General features: G+C 39.9%; 1 protein-coding gene across 5 annotated transcripts; it reads right to left on the bottom strand.

Annotated features, from left to right (window-relative positions):
- Positions 1-506: 506 nt before the first annotated feature.
- LOC105684697 (RUN and FYVE domain-containing protein 2) lies at positions 507-15,746 on the bottom strand. 5 transcript variants are annotated; one of them, XM_012398269.3, is made up of 13 exons: positions 15,463-15,746; positions 14,726-14,791; positions 12,136-12,314; positions 11,945-12,054; positions 11,603-11,810; positions 11,330-11,493; positions 11,090-11,252; positions 10,906-11,022; positions 10,682-10,822; positions 8,861-8,958; positions 5,767-5,983; positions 5,371-5,610; positions 507-2,736 (listed from the first exon to the last, which is right to left on the bottom strand). In XM_012398269.3, exons 1-13 carry the CDS (start codon positions 15,650-15,652, stop codon positions 2,596-2,598), a joined length of 2,034 nt encoding a protein of 677 aa, XP_012253692.2. In that variant the 5' UTR covers positions 15,653-15,746; the 3' UTR covers positions 507-2,595. The 5 variants fall into 5 exon arrangements, with proteins under 5 accessions (XP_012253692.2, XP_012253712.2, XP_012253684.2 ...); XM_012398289.3 differs by lacking the exon at positions 14,726-14,791; XM_012398261.3 differs by lacking the exons at positions 14,726-14,791; positions 15,463-15,746 and adding an exon at positions 13,240-14,700.
- Positions 15,747-18,532: the final 2,786 nt, after the last annotated feature.

Raw genomic sequence — 18,532 nt, 5'->3', positions numbered from 1 at the left:
CAGTACAGTCAGAAGCGCGTAATTCCGAGAACCAAAAGCGTAGAGGAAAATATTATCCTTGACAAAGTCTTCAGAAGTACCGACACGTCGCAACGGAGAATGCACTCGATTCCGAAAGTGCGAGAAACGATAAATTCATCATCGGGAAAACCGCGGATTTTTATCACGTGGCGCCGGAATGCAGAAAAGTTTTCAAAAGCTCGATGCAATCAAATTAGTGGAATATGTATTCAACTTTTTGATATCTCGTGTTGCTTTTTTCCGTTCGGAAGTGGCGATTCGGTTCGTAGTTTCTTTTGAATTTGATCGTCTCAAGAACGAAACCCTGCGGAGATGATGGAATTTTTTTTTCACAAGTTTCTGTAAGCAAAGACATAATTTCGGGAAGAATTCAGGTGATAATCACGTTTGGTTGAAAAGTTACGATTTATTCGTCGTACGTCAAAATCCTGAAAAACAATTTGAATCGTTATCACTCGGAACATATATATATATATAGACGGGAATTGCGTTATAACAAATCTTCTATTTCCAATACAATCAATTATTCTTATTAATTGGTTAACATAATTCACATAACTCTTGTAATCTCATCGTTATTTATAATAAAGCAACGGTTTGTTTGCTACAAATATAAACTTAATCATCTGATTATACAGGTTGCAATTATTTACGTAATGATCATATCATACATTTAATTACTGTACAATGGGGGGGGGGGGGGGGGGGAACCCCTGGACTTTGGTGTGGCCTGTGATCTGTCTGATCGGGGCCGAGGCAGAATACGCGCATGTACTTCTCACGTGTATGATTTTCAGGAAAGCAAGCCTGCGTCCTATTTTTGAATATATTGTCGATAGGTGGGACCGATGTTTTATAGATCGGTTGAATTGATTGCTCGTCATGAAAGCATAAAGGTATTAAATTAGCATTTGTCATTTGGATAAATTTCGAATTCACAATGTTTCGGAGGGAAATTTTTCAGGGTATTGTTCCCGAACCAACGTTACCCGTGAGCACATAAAGGGGTAGGAGGTATATGTAGACGAGTGTATTGCTATTTCGAAATCAACTCAGCGATGAACGGTGTGGAACAAAGGGTAGAGCCGAGCCGCATACTTTGAATGGCGCGACATCGATTCGGTGACCACTAATACCGACGAACTGAGAATTTCCAGAACAAAATCATCACCTCCGATTGTTCTTTTTGTCAATCAAATGTCAAAGGTTTTTCAAAATTCGAACCGGAACTAGCAAACTATCGAATAATAACTGCTGAATGACACAAATGTATGCGAGTACCGACGAACCATTTATGCCAATCGGCTGACACTTTTTCCGGCTATCCGTGATCGACTGCACTTCGCGGTATTCTGAACACACACACTACAGGTATACGTGACATCGCCCGGCATCACCTGTCATGAGTTAATCGTTATCCGTTTTGATTTATAGTTGAAAACTTTTGTAGAGATTTTCAGGGTGAATCTACTCTGCGTTATCGGCTATACCCACCGTTGTTTAGATTTCAAAGCAATCCATTTCAGAGCATCGAATGGGCGACCACGAGATTCGGTGGAATATATAAACATTTGCACCTCGTAGATTCGCGCGGACGTCAATAATGGAATTTACTGTTCCCGATTTCGTCCAGATTTCACAGGATCGAAATGCGTTAACAACTGATTTCGTACAAATCGTGTTATTGTACTCACGGTATGTCCGTGAATGTTACACGTAGTAAATTATTTGTGAACATACTTGAACAATGTATGTATGTATGTCAAGAATTATTCGCTCACTTTTTTTGCAGTATCCACAACTTCCATGTAGTTCGGTGTCCGTTAACAATTTGAAGCACCGAAATTTGTGTAACTAATGAAACATTTACTCTGCAGCGAGGCTGTAATTGAAATCGATCCGAATCAGGTGCGGACGATTCAATAGAATAATCTGATAGAAATCAGTCCAGTATCTAAATTATTTCCGAGAACACAACAATTTTCTTACAGTTTAAATACGATAATCGGTTCAGCCAGATTTTTTGAAGCATTAACAATCACCGAAGCGCATCGATTTTTCGTTAAAAATTTTTCATACAATAATCTAGCGTGTCTACGATGGATGATTCTCATTACAATGATTATAGAAATTCAGACTGAAATTTTTCTGAATTTCAACGCGAAATACACGATATCAAATTTTCATCGTCATAATTATCAGCACGTAGAAACATAGTTTATAAAATCATCGGTGAAATGTATTTCTTTAATTCTGACCGACCAACTCCACGGTACTTCATAGTTGACGACAATCATCAATTACAAATCAATTTTACATTATAAAATTATATTTTCTGTTGTAGAATGTTTGAATCGAGCACAAAGTTTTCATTATCATATAGTTATATTACAGGTAGACTTACAAAGTATCAAAAATTACAAAGGCGGTTTGAAAATCGGGGCGATATGTGTGATTTATCTATCGCGCTTTGGTTGATTTTCGACAAATAGTTTGATCATGTTTTTAGTTTTTCTATGAAACGACAGAACATGCAGACGTCCGTTGTGCGCACATTATTCAGCGAAGGTGATGTTACGGCATCAGCGAATACCGTCCGACCAAGAATACATGGCATTCGTCACACACTCGAACTGGTTTCGTTGAATTCGGCAATGCTATTGAATTATCGCTGCATGCATTGCAAAAAATGTCCCCGCAGTTGCGACAGTGATGCTGAAAATACAAACAAAGAAGATGAAAAAAAAATTGTACATATATATATAATACATAAATCATCGAGTTGTCAGAGATGCGAAGTTGATGAATAAATTGCGACGACAAAATTTGGAGAGCGAACGATCGTGAGACAATCTTCTTTACGTGCAACGCATCGGGCGATTTAAAGCGATAATTTCTGAAAATAATTAGAAAGCAGTTTTGTCCCTTCGATCAATTTCTCATCGCTTCAAGAGTAGGGGTTAAAATTACAGGACGGAGAATAAATTAGTACCCCAGTCTCGTCAGTTGAGAGATGGTAATTATTAAATATAAATGACAATTCAAGAACAAGTTCTTCGAGAAACGGGACCAGCAATGGTTTGAGTAATGGAGTGAAACAGGGTGCGTTCGCAGCTGGGCCACCTGTAATGCATTAATAATTATAAACAAGGGGAAAAAAAAAAAGGAAACTTCCCGAACAATCGTTCAAGATTCGAATTTTCTCGCAATGAAATATATGCATGGGGGTTTACGAAAGAAATATATGACATGCGCGGATATAGGTATACATCAGTTATGATAATGCTTCCGCATCCTGCGCGCTGCCGGAAATATCCAATTTAAAATTTGAGAAACACGACTCCGTGATGTGTACGTACGTGTGTGTATATACATCCATACCGTTTAGATATCTAAATTGAATCGTTTAAATATCGGAATGAACATTTCGAGTCCCGTATTATTACTCGAAGAAGTCGAATAATATAATTCCGATAACCAGTTCTCTTGCGAAAGTTAATTATTGAACCGTCTCATCCACGTGACTTATAGCCAAAATGTGGTAAAGTCGGCCTTGCGCCACCACCACCAGACTTCACTGCCACCCTTATCGGCCAACAGTATACCTTCCAATGCTACCGAATAAATCAATACTAAAACTTCGAAAGAAGGTAACTCGTCGCTGATAATCGGTTAACGATTCACTCTCGCACAACTAATCACACATCTCCGATCCCGACTAATTACATAATCTTCAAAATTCGAACCTCGCGTACGAGTTCGCCAAAACTCCCCACAAAAATCAACTCTCCAAACGTACGGTATTCATGTTTGTTTCATAATTTTTCATACGAAAATAAACCAAAACTTTTCATTCGTTATGATATTCTTTACATACCTACCTTCTACACACCCCGGGCACGCATGTGTGTTTTTCTAATTAAAGGTTACGACGGAGAATCGTAACGAATGTAAGAATATAAAAAGGAATGTTGACTCTACGGCGAATCGCATGCTCCCGAGCGGGTGAACAAGGTTATACGTAGCTAGCCCACAAACCCGTTTATAGCAGGTCCATAATCATTTTTTGGCCAAAACTTTTCTTATCTAACCAACGTCTTTTGACTCAGCAATAAACTTTTGCGCGCAGCAAAAATCAGGGGTAAGAAATCGGAGCCGAGGTAAAAACTGACGTTGTCTTCATAATACGGCTTCCCACTATAGTTTTCATACAATATTTTCTTCACCCTTTTTTACTTTACCTCGTCGCCGATTTCCTCCCGCGATTTCCATTGAATCGTTCGCCTCGCACTCACTCACAAAGATTTATTACAGATTCGCTCCGATCTTTAAGTGAATCATTAGAAGTAAAGACGGTAAAACGAATCGCGTAAATGAAAGTGTTGAATTCAGCACCCCCGTCTGAAGTATCGGTATTACGATACGACCTATGCAGCTGCATAGCTGCAAAACTACCGCGCTAGACGCGGTCAGAAAGCGCGAAAACCCACGCGTTATGGACGAGCTGATTTATGATACCGAATCGTAGACCACCCGGAGCTAGCCTGTACTTCGGTTCAGTTGTTTGTTTGTTTTTGTTTGTATTTTTTTTTTTTTATTTATTTCATTTGCCTGCAGCGCTACTTCCGTCGTACGTCCACCACAATGCACCTCTCCCTTGTTCTTTCTTTTTTCTTCTTTTTTTTTTTTCCATATTTTTCTCCCTCTCACACCACCATTACGTTTTGCCGGGATCCCCTTTCGCCCTGCAGAAAACGAGTACGTTGCCGTTTGCTGGTCGGAACCTTAGGTGGCCTATTCCGTATTAAACAGTATGCTAATACACCCCACTGTGAGAAAAATGACTAACAAAGATACGCGACGTAGACTTGTTATTATGCAATAACTTATCTTACGTAAAATGTAAAATGTATTTTAAACGTATATTTTAAAGGATATACGTGTGTGCATGTGTACATAGGTATATATTCTATAGAATACCTTGCCGGTAACGTCTCTATCGCATTATACCTGAATATGTATGTTATCATGAATATATATCGAGTGATCTGACAATAATGCAATGCCACTCCGAGTATCGACGACAACCTGCGGCGACGGCCTGCCTGCATTTACTCCAGAAATTCCTACACGGCCACTTTACCAACGGTAATTAGATTACAATCTATAATATACACGTATAATGTGACTTGGATATTCCAGAGAATCTGCTTGTTGGTCGCCTGAATTCCACCATGCAAGATACGGAATATCAAATTTTGCATTTTTAGTTTCTCCGTTCCCCTTTTTATTCCCGTATCCATTTTCAAAATCAAGTTAATGACGTATCGATAAAAGCAAAGTACCGACCTTTCTACGAGCGATGTTGAAATCACGACTGCACTGTTTGCACTGAGTAACAAGCCGATCGTTTGCCCAGGGTGCAGTTCCGTCCTGTTGCGATTGCTGGGCGCTGTCAGCAGCCTCCCTTAATTCCACAGCGGCTAATTTTGCCGTACTTAATTGACCGCCGAGTTCTTCGAGCGTACGTTCTTGTTCCGTGCAAATTTCCTTGAGCGCGAAATGCTCCTCTTGCAATGCCAAGAATTTCTGCGAACACAGATGAAAATGTCCCGACATAATTGAAGGCGATATAATTAGTCACGGATATAATCGAAAAAGCCAAAAGAATGAGCGGAGACAAAAATAAACCGACCGGCTAATGTAAATAAGTAAAAAAGAATGAAGGAAACAGACGAGTCTTACCTCGCCAACTTGCTTCAGTTGATCGACCTCTTGACGAAGCTGTGAAATTTTTTCACGGTCCTTGACTGACGCCCCTTGCAGCGCAGTCCTCCACTCCCGTTCTATCCTCAGTTCACCCTCAATTCCGGAGGCTCGAGCTTCGCGTAGAGCAGCTTCCGCTCCAACGACTCGAGCCCTTTCCTCGGCTCCTGATTTAATGCCCTCCAATTCCCTGCATCTGGTTAATGTGCGAAATTAAAGATATAAATTATCGAGCTGCGATATGAACTTCGATTTAATCGCATGAAATGAAATTGTTACAGATGAAGATGAGTCTTGCGTTCGTGTATGTGAGAGAGACAATGACGGCGGGATTTTGACGACGTTTGTTAATTTACACCAGAAATCGTTCGCATATTTCGGTTACCAAGGAAGTTTTTCTTCGCGAGATACTTTCTTTTTCATCTCATGTCGGGGCGCGAAGAGCGGAGTAGTCGGCTGTTTTAACGAGCCTTTTTTTCGCTATCGCTACGCTGCTCTTACAATAGTATACGTAAAAATAACAAATAATCGTAACTTGGCAAATTTTTCGGTGATAAACTTTGTAACGACGAGACTCAAGCAAACATACATATCGGTAGCTTCAACCTTTACCTCGAATACCTTGTCACATTTTATAATACATGTATACCTGGTAGAGATTCGTGTTTTTTCCACTCTCGAACTTTCGAGCATTCTTGAAACTTTGCGATTATTAACCTTATACTTCATAATTAGTGAAGCGTTTACGACGAATATTCGATCCGATGTAAAGCAAACTTTCGCAATTATTGGTAATCAAAAGAAGGGTATAATTGTATACACGCAATTAACGTATTCTCCCTCGACGAATATGAAGCCGAATGAAACTCCATCGGATGAATTATTTTCGCTCCTTGATGTTTTTTTTCATCTCAGGTTATTCGCATTCAAAAAAAATAAAAGAGGAGGACTCTAGACATTCCTGGGAATTATTGGATCGTAAAATCGTATGGCATATCGCTCCGGGTCATGACCCCATAAACGACATCACATTATCCTAGATTTCATGGTTATATTCGTGAAACCTCATTGCGAGAAAAAACACATCGAAAAACGCTGACTATATCTTAACTGCTCCTACGGTATAAACTATCGCAAATGTTGCGAATCTTGACACTCGAGATCAAGTAATATTTCACGAGTTTCAATCTAATTGTAAAAGGTATTGTAAGGTACTCATAAATGTAATTGATTCACGCCTAGAATTGATCAATAATGTATGATGTACCGAATTACGGGTGCAAAAGATTTACAGTACGTGCTTTTGATTTATCAATTTCCTCATTTATTTATTGGTTTTTTATTAATATTTTTGTGAATTAGCAAATATATGTATAATTCGTTGGTATTGTGCAGCCCGTGCTTGATAGATAAATTCATAACTTACCTTATTGCCAAAAACAAAAAAATCACGTCATTGATTTTGCAGAAAATCAATTTGATAATCGGAAGAAAAGTAAAATATTCTCAATAGATCATCAGTGAATGCGAAAATAATTTTTTGAAAGATACGAACAGGAATTTGAAGAAATGGTATTTTTAAGGTCAGCTTTTCTATAGGCTTGGGATGATTAAATTTGGTATGACACTTTGTCGCCCATTATTCTCATAATCATTATTATTATTATTATTATTATTATTCAAGTCTTATACAAGCACACGTGGTGTCATGGTGGATTATATTGCTGATCGCTCGATATATTCCGTGTGGCACTTTAGCGATTTGTGGATATGAAGTTATAGAAAACTTTGTAGCGTTATTACATTTTTCATTATCTCCTCTCTTGTTTTTCTACCTTGATATTTTTATTGTGAAAGTGGTATACTTGAACGAATTAGGTTTCAAAAATTGTCGAAGACTCATACGATTCGAGATTCTCAAATTTGAAATAACGAAGAAATAATGAAGTTCCACTTATGTATGTATGTTGATACGCAAAATTTTATGATGTTGGACTTGAGATTATTTGTTTTCAATTTATAACTTATTTGATTTTGGTTTTGTTTTTTTATCACAATTTTAATACTGAAAAATAAATTTGTCGAACAACTATCAAAATCAATAACTGTAATTATCATTATTGAACTATAGGATTCAATTATTGACATCATGATATATAACCATAATACATGGAATAAAAAAATACGTTTGGAGATCGTTCAAAAAATTGATCGATCGAAAGCTCGTCAATTTTATCCAGCTTCGAGAATTCCGAAAGTTTACGGAAATTTTCGAAGCACAGAACGTCTGACGATTTCGAACGGTGTGGGAAAATAATGACATTGTATACATTTATGGAGTCTGGAGTCAAAGGAAATGAATACATTGTTGCAACTCCAAATTGACGGGCTAACATTTGGGGAGGCCCAAGCCACACGTAGGTATATTATTATAATTACTGCTAATATCATTATCTACACAGTATATATATATGCATATACACATATCATATATATATGTACGTACGTACACGCACTTTCAGGCAACATGATCGTGGGATTAATTTCTATCAGTAGGTATGCATAGTTTGGTAAATTAACAAAGGGTCGCCAAAATCCTCAACCCACATCAACGATACAAGTCATCATCGGCCGTTCTCAACATAAGCTGCAGCGATGCCATTTTTCGTGATACTATTACACTATCCATAAATTCATAAATTCTATCTAATCTCGCATTGAACAGACAATTTCTGTCGAAAAATACCACCGACCATCGAAAGCAACGATCTTATCTCATTAACATCGATAACGACGCGGTTTTTGTTTCATCAAGTTACAATACCCCCCCGTCCCGTCCCTCCCGTCCCTCCCGCCCTTCATACCATTCATATACATGATTATTGTTTTATATTCACGAGTAATGTGAAAGCTTATTCTACCGCCATAAAGAATATTTCAGTAGAACAGAATTGTTTTTAATTATTCATACTTGTTGAGCGAAAAACGTATTCAACTACGACTGACAATGAGAAATGGGCACGGTGCGATTGTTGAATAACGTTTGAATTTTAGTGAAAATGAGTAAACGTACTTTTCATCCATTTTCTGGATAGTCTCAGTCATGGATAGTGCCTTAGCTTCCAGCTTTGATATCAGTTCTGTCTTATACTTAAGCGAGTCCTCACACTCCTGAAATGAATATTTCTTGAATATGCATGTCGTTACAGGATCAACATCTGTCATATTGATATCAGCAACAGCTTTACCCCGAATGAGATTAGTTTAGCAGTGCCTGTCGCAACTACTTTAGACCTGCATTAAATTTCATTCTAACATTCGAAACTCGACGACCTTGATGGCGTTCATCGAGATATAATCTCAATATGGGTATAGCTGGCTACAAAATAAAAATGATTGAGAACATCATTTTTTGTACAATTATAGGACACTTTGTCGATGATATAGAAATCACAGTTAACGAAAAGTCAAGTAGTTACACGACATAAACTAAGCACATAAAATTTGCCATAGCTAATTTCAATGAAAGCAAGCAGGGACAAGATTTTTTTGACAACATATTGATATGGAATCGACAGATCAGTCGGTTACTTTAATTCTTGTCCGTTTGCTCTTGTCTTTTGTTCGATAAACTGAGAGAGTGTTAGTTGTTTTTTTTTCAACAGCTCCCACATCTGTTTTTATCAAGTGTTGGAATGTAATTTCGAAAAGAGCGAGTTCAATTCAACGTCTGCAGCGAAGGTATCTATGTTGTATCAATAACCGTTGATCTCGACGAAAAAAAAATAAATAATATATCACACGTGGGGTACAAAAACACCGACTAGTTTCACTCCAAGCCGTTGAACTAGTGAAATCGTACGTATCGATTAAAAGCTCTTGCACGAATAAAGTGCAGATCTTCCAATGGAACGTATCGATATCGTGGTATCATGTCTACCATGTCTTTCCAAATACGGTACTGCCCAAGCGGCGGTGCTTATTCATCTGCATGCCAACCTGTAGAGACCACTGATAACGGCAACGAAGTAGAAAAAGTTGTGATTCCGATACATTCATTTGATCAGATCGTAAGGCTTAATCTCTAGTTACATATAACGTAACACGAATAAACGGATTACACAAAGTTGGTAACGGTAGTGAAATGAAATGGATAAAAACCAAAGAAGCCCAAATTCAAAAACCCCCTCAATCTTTAGCTTTATCGGTCTGGGGGGCTACGGATGGGACAGATTTTTCTGGCTTGCTCTGAGCTTCTCCGGGTAACTGAAATCGGACTAACTCGTTGATGGGCACTCGAGGCGAAGTGGGACTATTTTTTAGAAAAGATTTATTTCCGGATCCAGGAGTTGTCGGACTCCGACCACATTCCGCATCTTTCATTAGATGGTTGTATTTCTCGAGGTTGTTCAGTAACTTTCCAATCTGATTCGTCTTGGCATGAAGCCGGCTCACCATCTCACCCTTCTGTGTCAGCTCGAACTCGCATTCCTACAAGTCAAACATCCAGACAGGCGAGTCATGCATTTACACGATATGAAGACCGATTAACTTTTCCAATTCCAAGTAGAACTGAATCTACCCGGTGTAGGGTTTTAAGAAAAAAAGCAATTATTCATTGCTCAACCACACGGAAACTTTTCAAACAATTCGAATATCATCTTCTTACATTAGCGAATTTGACATTCAAAAAATTGGATTCGTCACCAAAGAACTTCACTACGAATGTTCAAAAATCTACGATACAACTGAAAAATGGAAATCGAATGTACAGTGATGGTTGGTACAGTGAAACAGGACTCAGGATTAGTGGTGGATGGAATTTCTTACGTATGAGATCTGCTACCAGATGAATCATTAGTTTTAATACCATAAATTTAAATCTCAATGTCACCTGTAGTTTTTTGTACATCTCCAAGTTGATCAATTTGATGTCATCTAATTGCCGTCTCAGAGATATTATGGTGTCTTGTTTCTCGTGGATGTCTTTTTCCAATAATTTCATCGCCACTTCCATTTCCGATTTCATGCTGACCTACTCCACAAGTTTGTTTTGTTAGTTTGGTTTCCAACTGCACTTTTCAATTCAAACCAGTTGAAAAACTAGGTATTACGAACCTGTAAATCTAGTTCTTTTTCCGCCTCAAGTTTCTGTTTTTTTTCCATCTCAAGTCTACTCCTCAGCTCCTCGATTTCCGAGGTAGTTTCGGTGATTTTAACGGGTGCCTTACCGTTCTGAAATAAGTGTAAGATGACGTCAGTTAAGAAAGATTTCTTTTTCATTCCGAGCAAGTGATTTTACCTCATTCGGATCCTTAATCTCGATACCCAGTTCTTTTTTCAGCTGTCTATTTTCATCGTGAAGCGATAGGATATTATTTTTCGCAATCGCGAGATCTTCTTTCATCAGGGCATTCGTCGTAGTAAGCGATTCAACTTTCGTTTGTAGATTCGTTACAGTTGCACTAAAAAAACATATACTCGTATTGACGAAATTTCGGTGAAAATTTTCAACTCCATCAGAGATGAAAGCAAAAATTACTTCAGATGCCTGTTCAATTCCTCGATGTAATTCTTCTGGTCCAAAACAGTCGTCATGTTGTCGTTCTCTAGTTCATCGTCTGGAGATTCCCCGGGAATGTGATTACTGCTTCTTAAGTACAATGAAAAATCGATAACTCCTTGTTGACAGTCCAAATCTTCTTCCTATTTTTCGCAATTGATACTCATAAGATTAAAGCGTTCTAATTTTGTGGTGACGACGAGGAAATGCAGCTCTCAAACGGACGGTGTCGGCGTCAGGCTTCGCACTAACCTTGACGCAGAAGTTACAGTCTATAACATTAAGGCCAACCAGTAAGCCCATCACGACAATGGCTTCTTCGCTCATCATTAATGCGTCCGGTTCAAAGTATTCCGAAAGAATGTCATCCTTGTGGTCTATGAGCACTTTGAGGTAATCCGCCAACTTTTTTTGCATTAAGGCCATTCTTAACCACGCACGTGCTCGGCCCATCGCAGTCCTGAAAGTATCAGGACCGTTACGAATGAAATGTGAACGCAAAATTCACCGTTCTCAGTCTAACCAAGTGCTTTCAATAGGTGTACAATGTACACCTATCCAACTTGTTCGGCTCAGGTTTATATGATCGAGTACCTAACGGTTGGCAAATCGCGGATACTCGATGTGATGTCTTGTGCTTCTGAACAATATTTTTCAACGAGTTGTAGAATGTCCCATAATTCCTTTTTGGGGCCAAGAAGTCCCTGAAATTCGATTCGTTAGATGGGAATGATATTCATGGATCGGTCGGATTTCGAGGTACTGTCGTTCGTTCCTGATCCTACCTTTTTGGGCCGAAGACCGTGCCTCAGAACATGTTCGAGAACGATGAAAAAATGTTGCAACGGCATGTGATCCGAGTCAAGCATACGTCCATATTTTAAAGAGGTCTCGATCAGCTCCTTTACTATTAACTTTGAAATATTGACTAGGTTACTCCTTTCGATAATCACTGGATCTCGTGCTGCAAAAATAACAAGCGTTTCCATTCCGAAATTTGACGATGTCTACAATCTAATATCGAATCTTTCAGGAATTTAAACAATCTCGCGTTTGAATTTATATTCAATCGAGCTCATGTGGATCGAAACGAATGATCTTCGTAGTATTTTGTATAGGTATTTGATTCCGATAGCTGAATCTCGATGTACTTCGATACGTTAGCAGCCGAAAAAGAGGAAATGTACGGCTCAAGGGAACTTGTTATCTTCATATCACTTACGCTGTACGCAATCGCGTTTACATGTCCGGGTGGGATTTTCGCATGCGACCCGTAAAATGACTGGAAGTACCAGATAGAATTGAGAGTGCGAAGCAAGCCAAGACAATTTGATTCATCGACACGTATAATACTGCAGTAATGTCAAAATTTCAACGCACAACAACAGAGACCATACTGCCCCTAATTTTTGGTGACCAAATATTAGACACATACCGCTGCATAAATGTCACCTGACTATCGTCAATTAGCACGCGCGTTACGATTGCTTACGGTTAATACTGCGTGCAAAATAAATTTAAATATAAGAAACATGGCGGTCCAAGGCTTTCACAGCTGAAGCTATTGATCGAAATACTGATTTTTTCTCAAGCAAGGCACGCGACGCAGACAAAACTCTTCCGGCTTTATGAAAAATAATCCAAACGAACCAATAAGAGACATAAGAGAAGAACTAGAAAAAAAAAGACGGACAGTGATGTAAAATAAACGCTACATTTTCACTTTCCCAAGTAGTACGTTCCGCAGAACAATTTAAAGGTCGTTCCCTTCCGACTCCCAACACTGTACGGTGCTGATTACGGGCCAACTAATTGATCGTGACTTTCGTCAAACGGACGAGACCTTTAAATCACTCTGCCGTGGGCATTCGTGTGCAAATAATACAGACACAAGAAGCTGGAGAAGAGTGGCAATGGTGGCGAACTGGACATGAGTGCGTCGCAAAGCGAAGGAGTTTCGTGTCGATGGTGATGATGTTGATCGTGATGGTGGTAGTCTGTACCGCTAAGCGGCAATGGTGGTGACGGTGATCGTTGCATCGACTCCTGCATGGAGAACTCGACGTCCTGAAGTTCCTTCAAACAGAGCCACTCCCCGTCGACGGACACTCGAAAATTGCAAAGATAGATCGTATCTTGAGCCCCGGCCATGTCTTGGTCAATCATGACTCCTCCGCCTCCACCTTCTCCTCCACCGTGATGATGATCGCTCAGCGGCCTCAGCTTCACACCGGCTTGGGATTCTTGTCGCATAGGTTCTAAGGCGCCCTCTGCCTCCCTTATATCGACCAGCTGATACTCGATGCCCGGCTTCGAATTGGGGGTTTATTACGTCACGCCACCTGCTCTTCGACACCACCTTTTCTCAATACCCTTGTACGGATCCTCTTACTTATATCCACCGAACGATGAGTTCGGTCCGTAACTATATCTCCGGAATGAATCTCCCGGGGATGGATTCCGCTAATTTTATTTTTCGCGATCGTTCGCTGAGTCAATTTTCCGGGTCTGTTTTCACGTATGATGCGAAAGTTTTGATATTTTGCGATTAACTTTCGCCGCTTGGCGGAAATATGATTCACTTTTTCCGCTACTGATATGTCTTGGTCCACACTCCGCTTACAATGTCATAATTTTGTGCGTCGTTGTTTGTCATTAACTTTGTTGTAGCAACTGGGTGACCGATGAATAAAATTTGATCGGTAGAAACCCACCAATTCGACGCTACAACGATTCACTGAGAAGCGGCGCACTGTTATTAATCGGTAAAAATTCGTATCATCGTAACACGTGAACGATATAGAGCGCAATGAATGCGAAATGTTGCTTAAATATACTCCATGCACTCAGACGGCGCAACGCTGAGTGAAAATGGCGAAAAACAACGGCGATTATTGATTGTTGCACCGACTTTGCTTCCACCTACGATAATCAATAATCCCGCCAACTCTGACGCTAGAAGTGCTGCTTCTGGTTGGTGGAATTTTGAACCTCACGGTGGCTTTTGATTGGTCGGTAAGGTTGAAAATAACGGTCGCCGAGTTATGAAAATCGAAACATCAGCCATATCGTTTTCACAACAAAATCAAAATCATCGTGCGCATTTCACTTTTTTAGTCCAGATTTTGACAGATACAACTGACAACTGATTTATCCAGCCAAGTCAGCGGCGAACCACAGATTGAACAATTGAGACGAGCGAATACCAAACGTTTTTAAGCGTACCTTTACGACAAATTTTGTTCGTCAGGGCGGTGATTATGTAACAGTAGCGGATGACAGGAAAATGTAATTTTTGAGTTATTGGTCGTTCAGAGCATACTTTCGCTTGTTATTGTTATATTTTTTCTATTGATTCAAGCTCCAATAATTTACCTTTTGTACTGCAGTCGGACTGCGATCGTCCAAAATCGTACTGGTCATTCAATTTTGTAATGAAATCTGCGGATCACCAATGCCAATTATTATCATAGATCGTAATAAAACTATAAATATTTCACATTTCTCAAAAGTTTATTATTTGCTCAGTTTGGTTACATTTCTGAAACAAATATGTACAATTGTTGGGAAACCAAAAGAATCACTCGTGTGGCGGGGGACAGTTGATATTCGGTATTTGAATATGTTCACACGAATCACAAGGTGGGGTGGGAAATTAAATGAGATCACACAAAATCATATGCACGATCGAAATCAGATCTAAAAAGTAATTACTATTCGAAATATCAGCAATCGTCTCGTAGATTCATGTGGTTAAATGTTGGTGAAGTTTGTTTGGCCTAAAGATGACAATAAATCACAACAAAGAAGGAACTCGCGCGAAGGTTTCGATCGAATTGAATTCTTTTCCCGCTCGAAAACGTTCGATCATACAGTCATCTGGCGTCGGGACGCTCAGACTGCACGACGAGTCGAATACGGTTATCGACACCGTGCCACGCGTATCGCATTCAGACAGTGGCGTCGCATCGGTCCTTTGCGATCGTGTGGCGAGCGACATTGCGATTGTCCGCAAAAACCTTTACCATTGCATTTATGACAGCAAGTCAGTTAGTAGAAATGATATTTTGAAACTTGGTACAAAATAAGATGACATGCATCAAACCACTTACGTCTCGGTGCCCACCATGCGTCTAACTTACGCGGTCGTGACACGACCAAATCCGGCCACCTGTCCTCCCGAATCGAATAACTGGACGGCGATCGCGATACACTTTTATCATTTTCATCCGACACAATACTACTCGTTAATGATTTCTCGGATGGAGATATCGGCAAGCCTTCACAGCCTTCCGCAGCCATGTTTACATCTGCTTTTATCGAACAGCCGAGCTCACCTTACATCGATAGATACCTCAAAGCTTTGTAACGACGGACAACTGCGTCCATGACTAGCGAGATTTCGACCTCGAAGTTTAATACCTCGAAGTCGAACTTGGTATTTGGATAAATCAGTGGCAATTGGCGCGAAGAAATGTTCGAAAGCTCACAATCGGCCCAGAGTCGCCACCGCGCCCTTAAGTGCAAGATGCAACTCTTAAGATATCAACGGGAGGATTTCACCATTGATTTGGGTACTTGATGAAGCTGTATATACCAAATATCCATATAATTCATCACACTTCTCTTGATTGATGAACAAAAAGTCTGATGAAAGAGACTAGCCATGAAAATTTCGTTCCACTATCTTTACCTACCGAGTACACTACCGAGAAAGTAGTTTGCCAAGTGCCCAGAGGTCATAAATCCAGCCAAATATCATCAGGAAAGATTCGACAAATTATCACCATAATGTATTTTCAAACTGGCAAGTTGACGCATGTCAAGTTTCCATAAATTTTTATGTGAGACTTCAAACCCTACTACGAATTTTCCCTGATTGTAAATTCACTCTTATTGTTAGTCCGCCATTTTGAAATCGAAAGTAGCACATCGACTAAATGCTTCATCTACAATCGTGGATACGAAAAACGCAAACTTATATGCTGAACCCGTTTCGGCAAGAATCATTTGCAAGCAGAGAAGACGGACATACGGGGGTCATATGCAATAAGAGTTTTATATTCATTCATTTGTAGTCTTACATCACTTATTTCGTTTTCCCATGATCGCTTTACTTCTAAAATATGTTTCAAACGATCTGTGGTGATGTACGAAAGAGAAGTTACATTTCTCAATGGTTTATGAGTTCCGTCCGTCAAAAGTAATTTTTTCATCCATCGCAAATCTTATGACAGAAAAATCTAAATCTACTAATCGAATGAATTTTCAGGGACTTCATAGAATGTCTGTACACAAACCGTGATCATACGTGCAGCATGTAGATATTGCGCGATTTGATCTAAGTTCGCGCAAAATATCCCTAGTCGAATTTACAGCAGCGCCACAGCAAAGGTGGGGGGATCACATCGACCGGCCGCGATCTGTTATGATCCACGGCGTGTTAACCTCACGAAACTGACACAGCCATTCAACGATGATTTAACGATGAACGAGACGCGTTAGCAGTCTGAGGGAGTTAGCAGTTAGAAGTTAGCATGCAATTATCCTTGATGCGTCTCGTTTATTGTCCTTTTCTTACAACACTCATTTCGAATGCACAATGGCAAGTGTTTACCCTGTCATCGACGGAGATCATCCTATCCTATTTAATTCACCGTATTATTTCTCTGACCAAAATAACAACATGGGTCGTGGTTTCTACGATATTATCGACAGATAGATTCTAATATTTTCGGCAAACACGCCGTGGATCTTAACAGATCGTGGCCGGTCGATGCGATCCCCCCACCTCTGCTGTGGCGCTGCTGTAAATTCGACTAGGGATATTTTGCGCGAACCTGAATCAAATTGCGCAATATCTACATGCTCCACTTATGATCACGGTTTGTGTACATATTTTACTCAGGATAACGAATATACGATACACATAATTTGAAAAGCCACCATTTCGTAGCCTTACTATCTGTCAATTTCGTTTCTCATTTCACCTATCCGAACATTTTCCGTATCCATCGTATGATCTGTATTTACCAGAGATAACATCATGTAGTATCTACGTGCAACCAACCCACACGATATGAGACAAAGTGATACGTACAAAACCTATTCGTTTGGATCATCATTCTTCGCCAATCAATCTGCACTTTCCACCCTCTCGACATACACCAATTCGGAGACAATGTAGAATGGAGACGATGTAAATATACTTATGAACTACTGTCGGCGGATGAAGTTCAGAGCCTGCATTCTTAGATCTCACCGCACCGCGCGTCACTACAATGTAACAGTGAGTTGCTGTCATGAAAACATAAATAGTTATCAGTAGCGACGCTGCAGCTGCTGGGTCAACCACTTAACGCCTATAATATCCTAACTCGAATTCCGAAAAAAAATGGCTCAGGGGACTCAGTTTTTGCGTTGAAATGTTCGCGTTGCACCACTCGAGCAGCCTATGTAAGTATACAGTAAATGACCGATCGGTACTTATGTACTACGTGGGACACGGAAGTCCACTTCTTGTGGATCGTCGTATAATCATTGCCAATACGAAGTCGCGGGCCAATAAAATTTTTATATCCATACATACTGGGTGAACCAAATTATTTTGTCGCCGCTTTTCTAATCGAATGTCCAGCTCGAGATCGGTGAATATCCGCGAAAATTTTGCTAACACAATCTCGCACAAAATTGACCTGTAGACCTCATTGGAACGAGTCAAAATATAAATCTTCATTAGTAGTTTGTTCACCACGAGTCTTTCGGCTATTTAATCTTCATATTTCAGCGACTACGTTAGAAAAAAATATTCAAGCTTGACTTTGTCATCTCCCCCAACCAACGCGCACGGAGGAATTCATCTAATTCATGCCACGCAGCATTTCCAGGCCATACATCGATCCTTCTAAATAAACGAGGAGCTACGTCACAGAATGAAGAGTCGAAGTGCTTATTATGCGCTTACGTGTCTTTGATCGTTCGCGTATATAAATCAGAGAGAAAAAAAGTTCTTCAAACAGGTAGTGTTAAAATTCGCGAGAAATAACACACGGGTCATACGTGCCCATAGGTTTGGCAGCGCGCAGACTCCTGGGGGTATTTCATGGGGTAGGTGGGGTGGCAGCAGGATCTACAGAGGATGTTGAGCTCCCTCTCGGTCACCGAATCACCCTCGTCGTTCGC

This window comes from Athalia rosae, chromosome 2 (assembly GCF_917208135.1).
Source record: "Athalia rosae chromosome 2, iyAthRosa1.1, whole genome shotgun sequence".
NCBI lineage: Eukaryota > Metazoa > Arthropoda > Insecta > Hymenoptera > Athaliidae > Athalia > Athalia rosae.
The sequence above is the reverse complement of the archived record's forward strand: the minus strand, read 5'-3'. Positions and strand labels throughout refer to the sequence as shown.

Bases quoted from the DNA above. Each gene is read 5' to 3' on its own strand.
- LOC105684697 (XM_012398261.3), bottom strand. From the start codon at position 13,603: ATGCGACAAGAATCCCAAGCCGGTGTGAAGCTGAGGCCGCTGAGCGAT. The intron at 11,023-11,089 runs GTAAAATCACTT...CACTTATTTCAG, and splicing joins AGATTAAGGATCCGAATGAG to AACGGTAAGGCACCCGTTAA. The intron at 2,737-5,370 runs GTCGGTACTTTG...TTGTATTTTCAG, and splicing joins TCAACATCGCTCGTAGAAAG to CATCACTGTCGCAACTGCGG.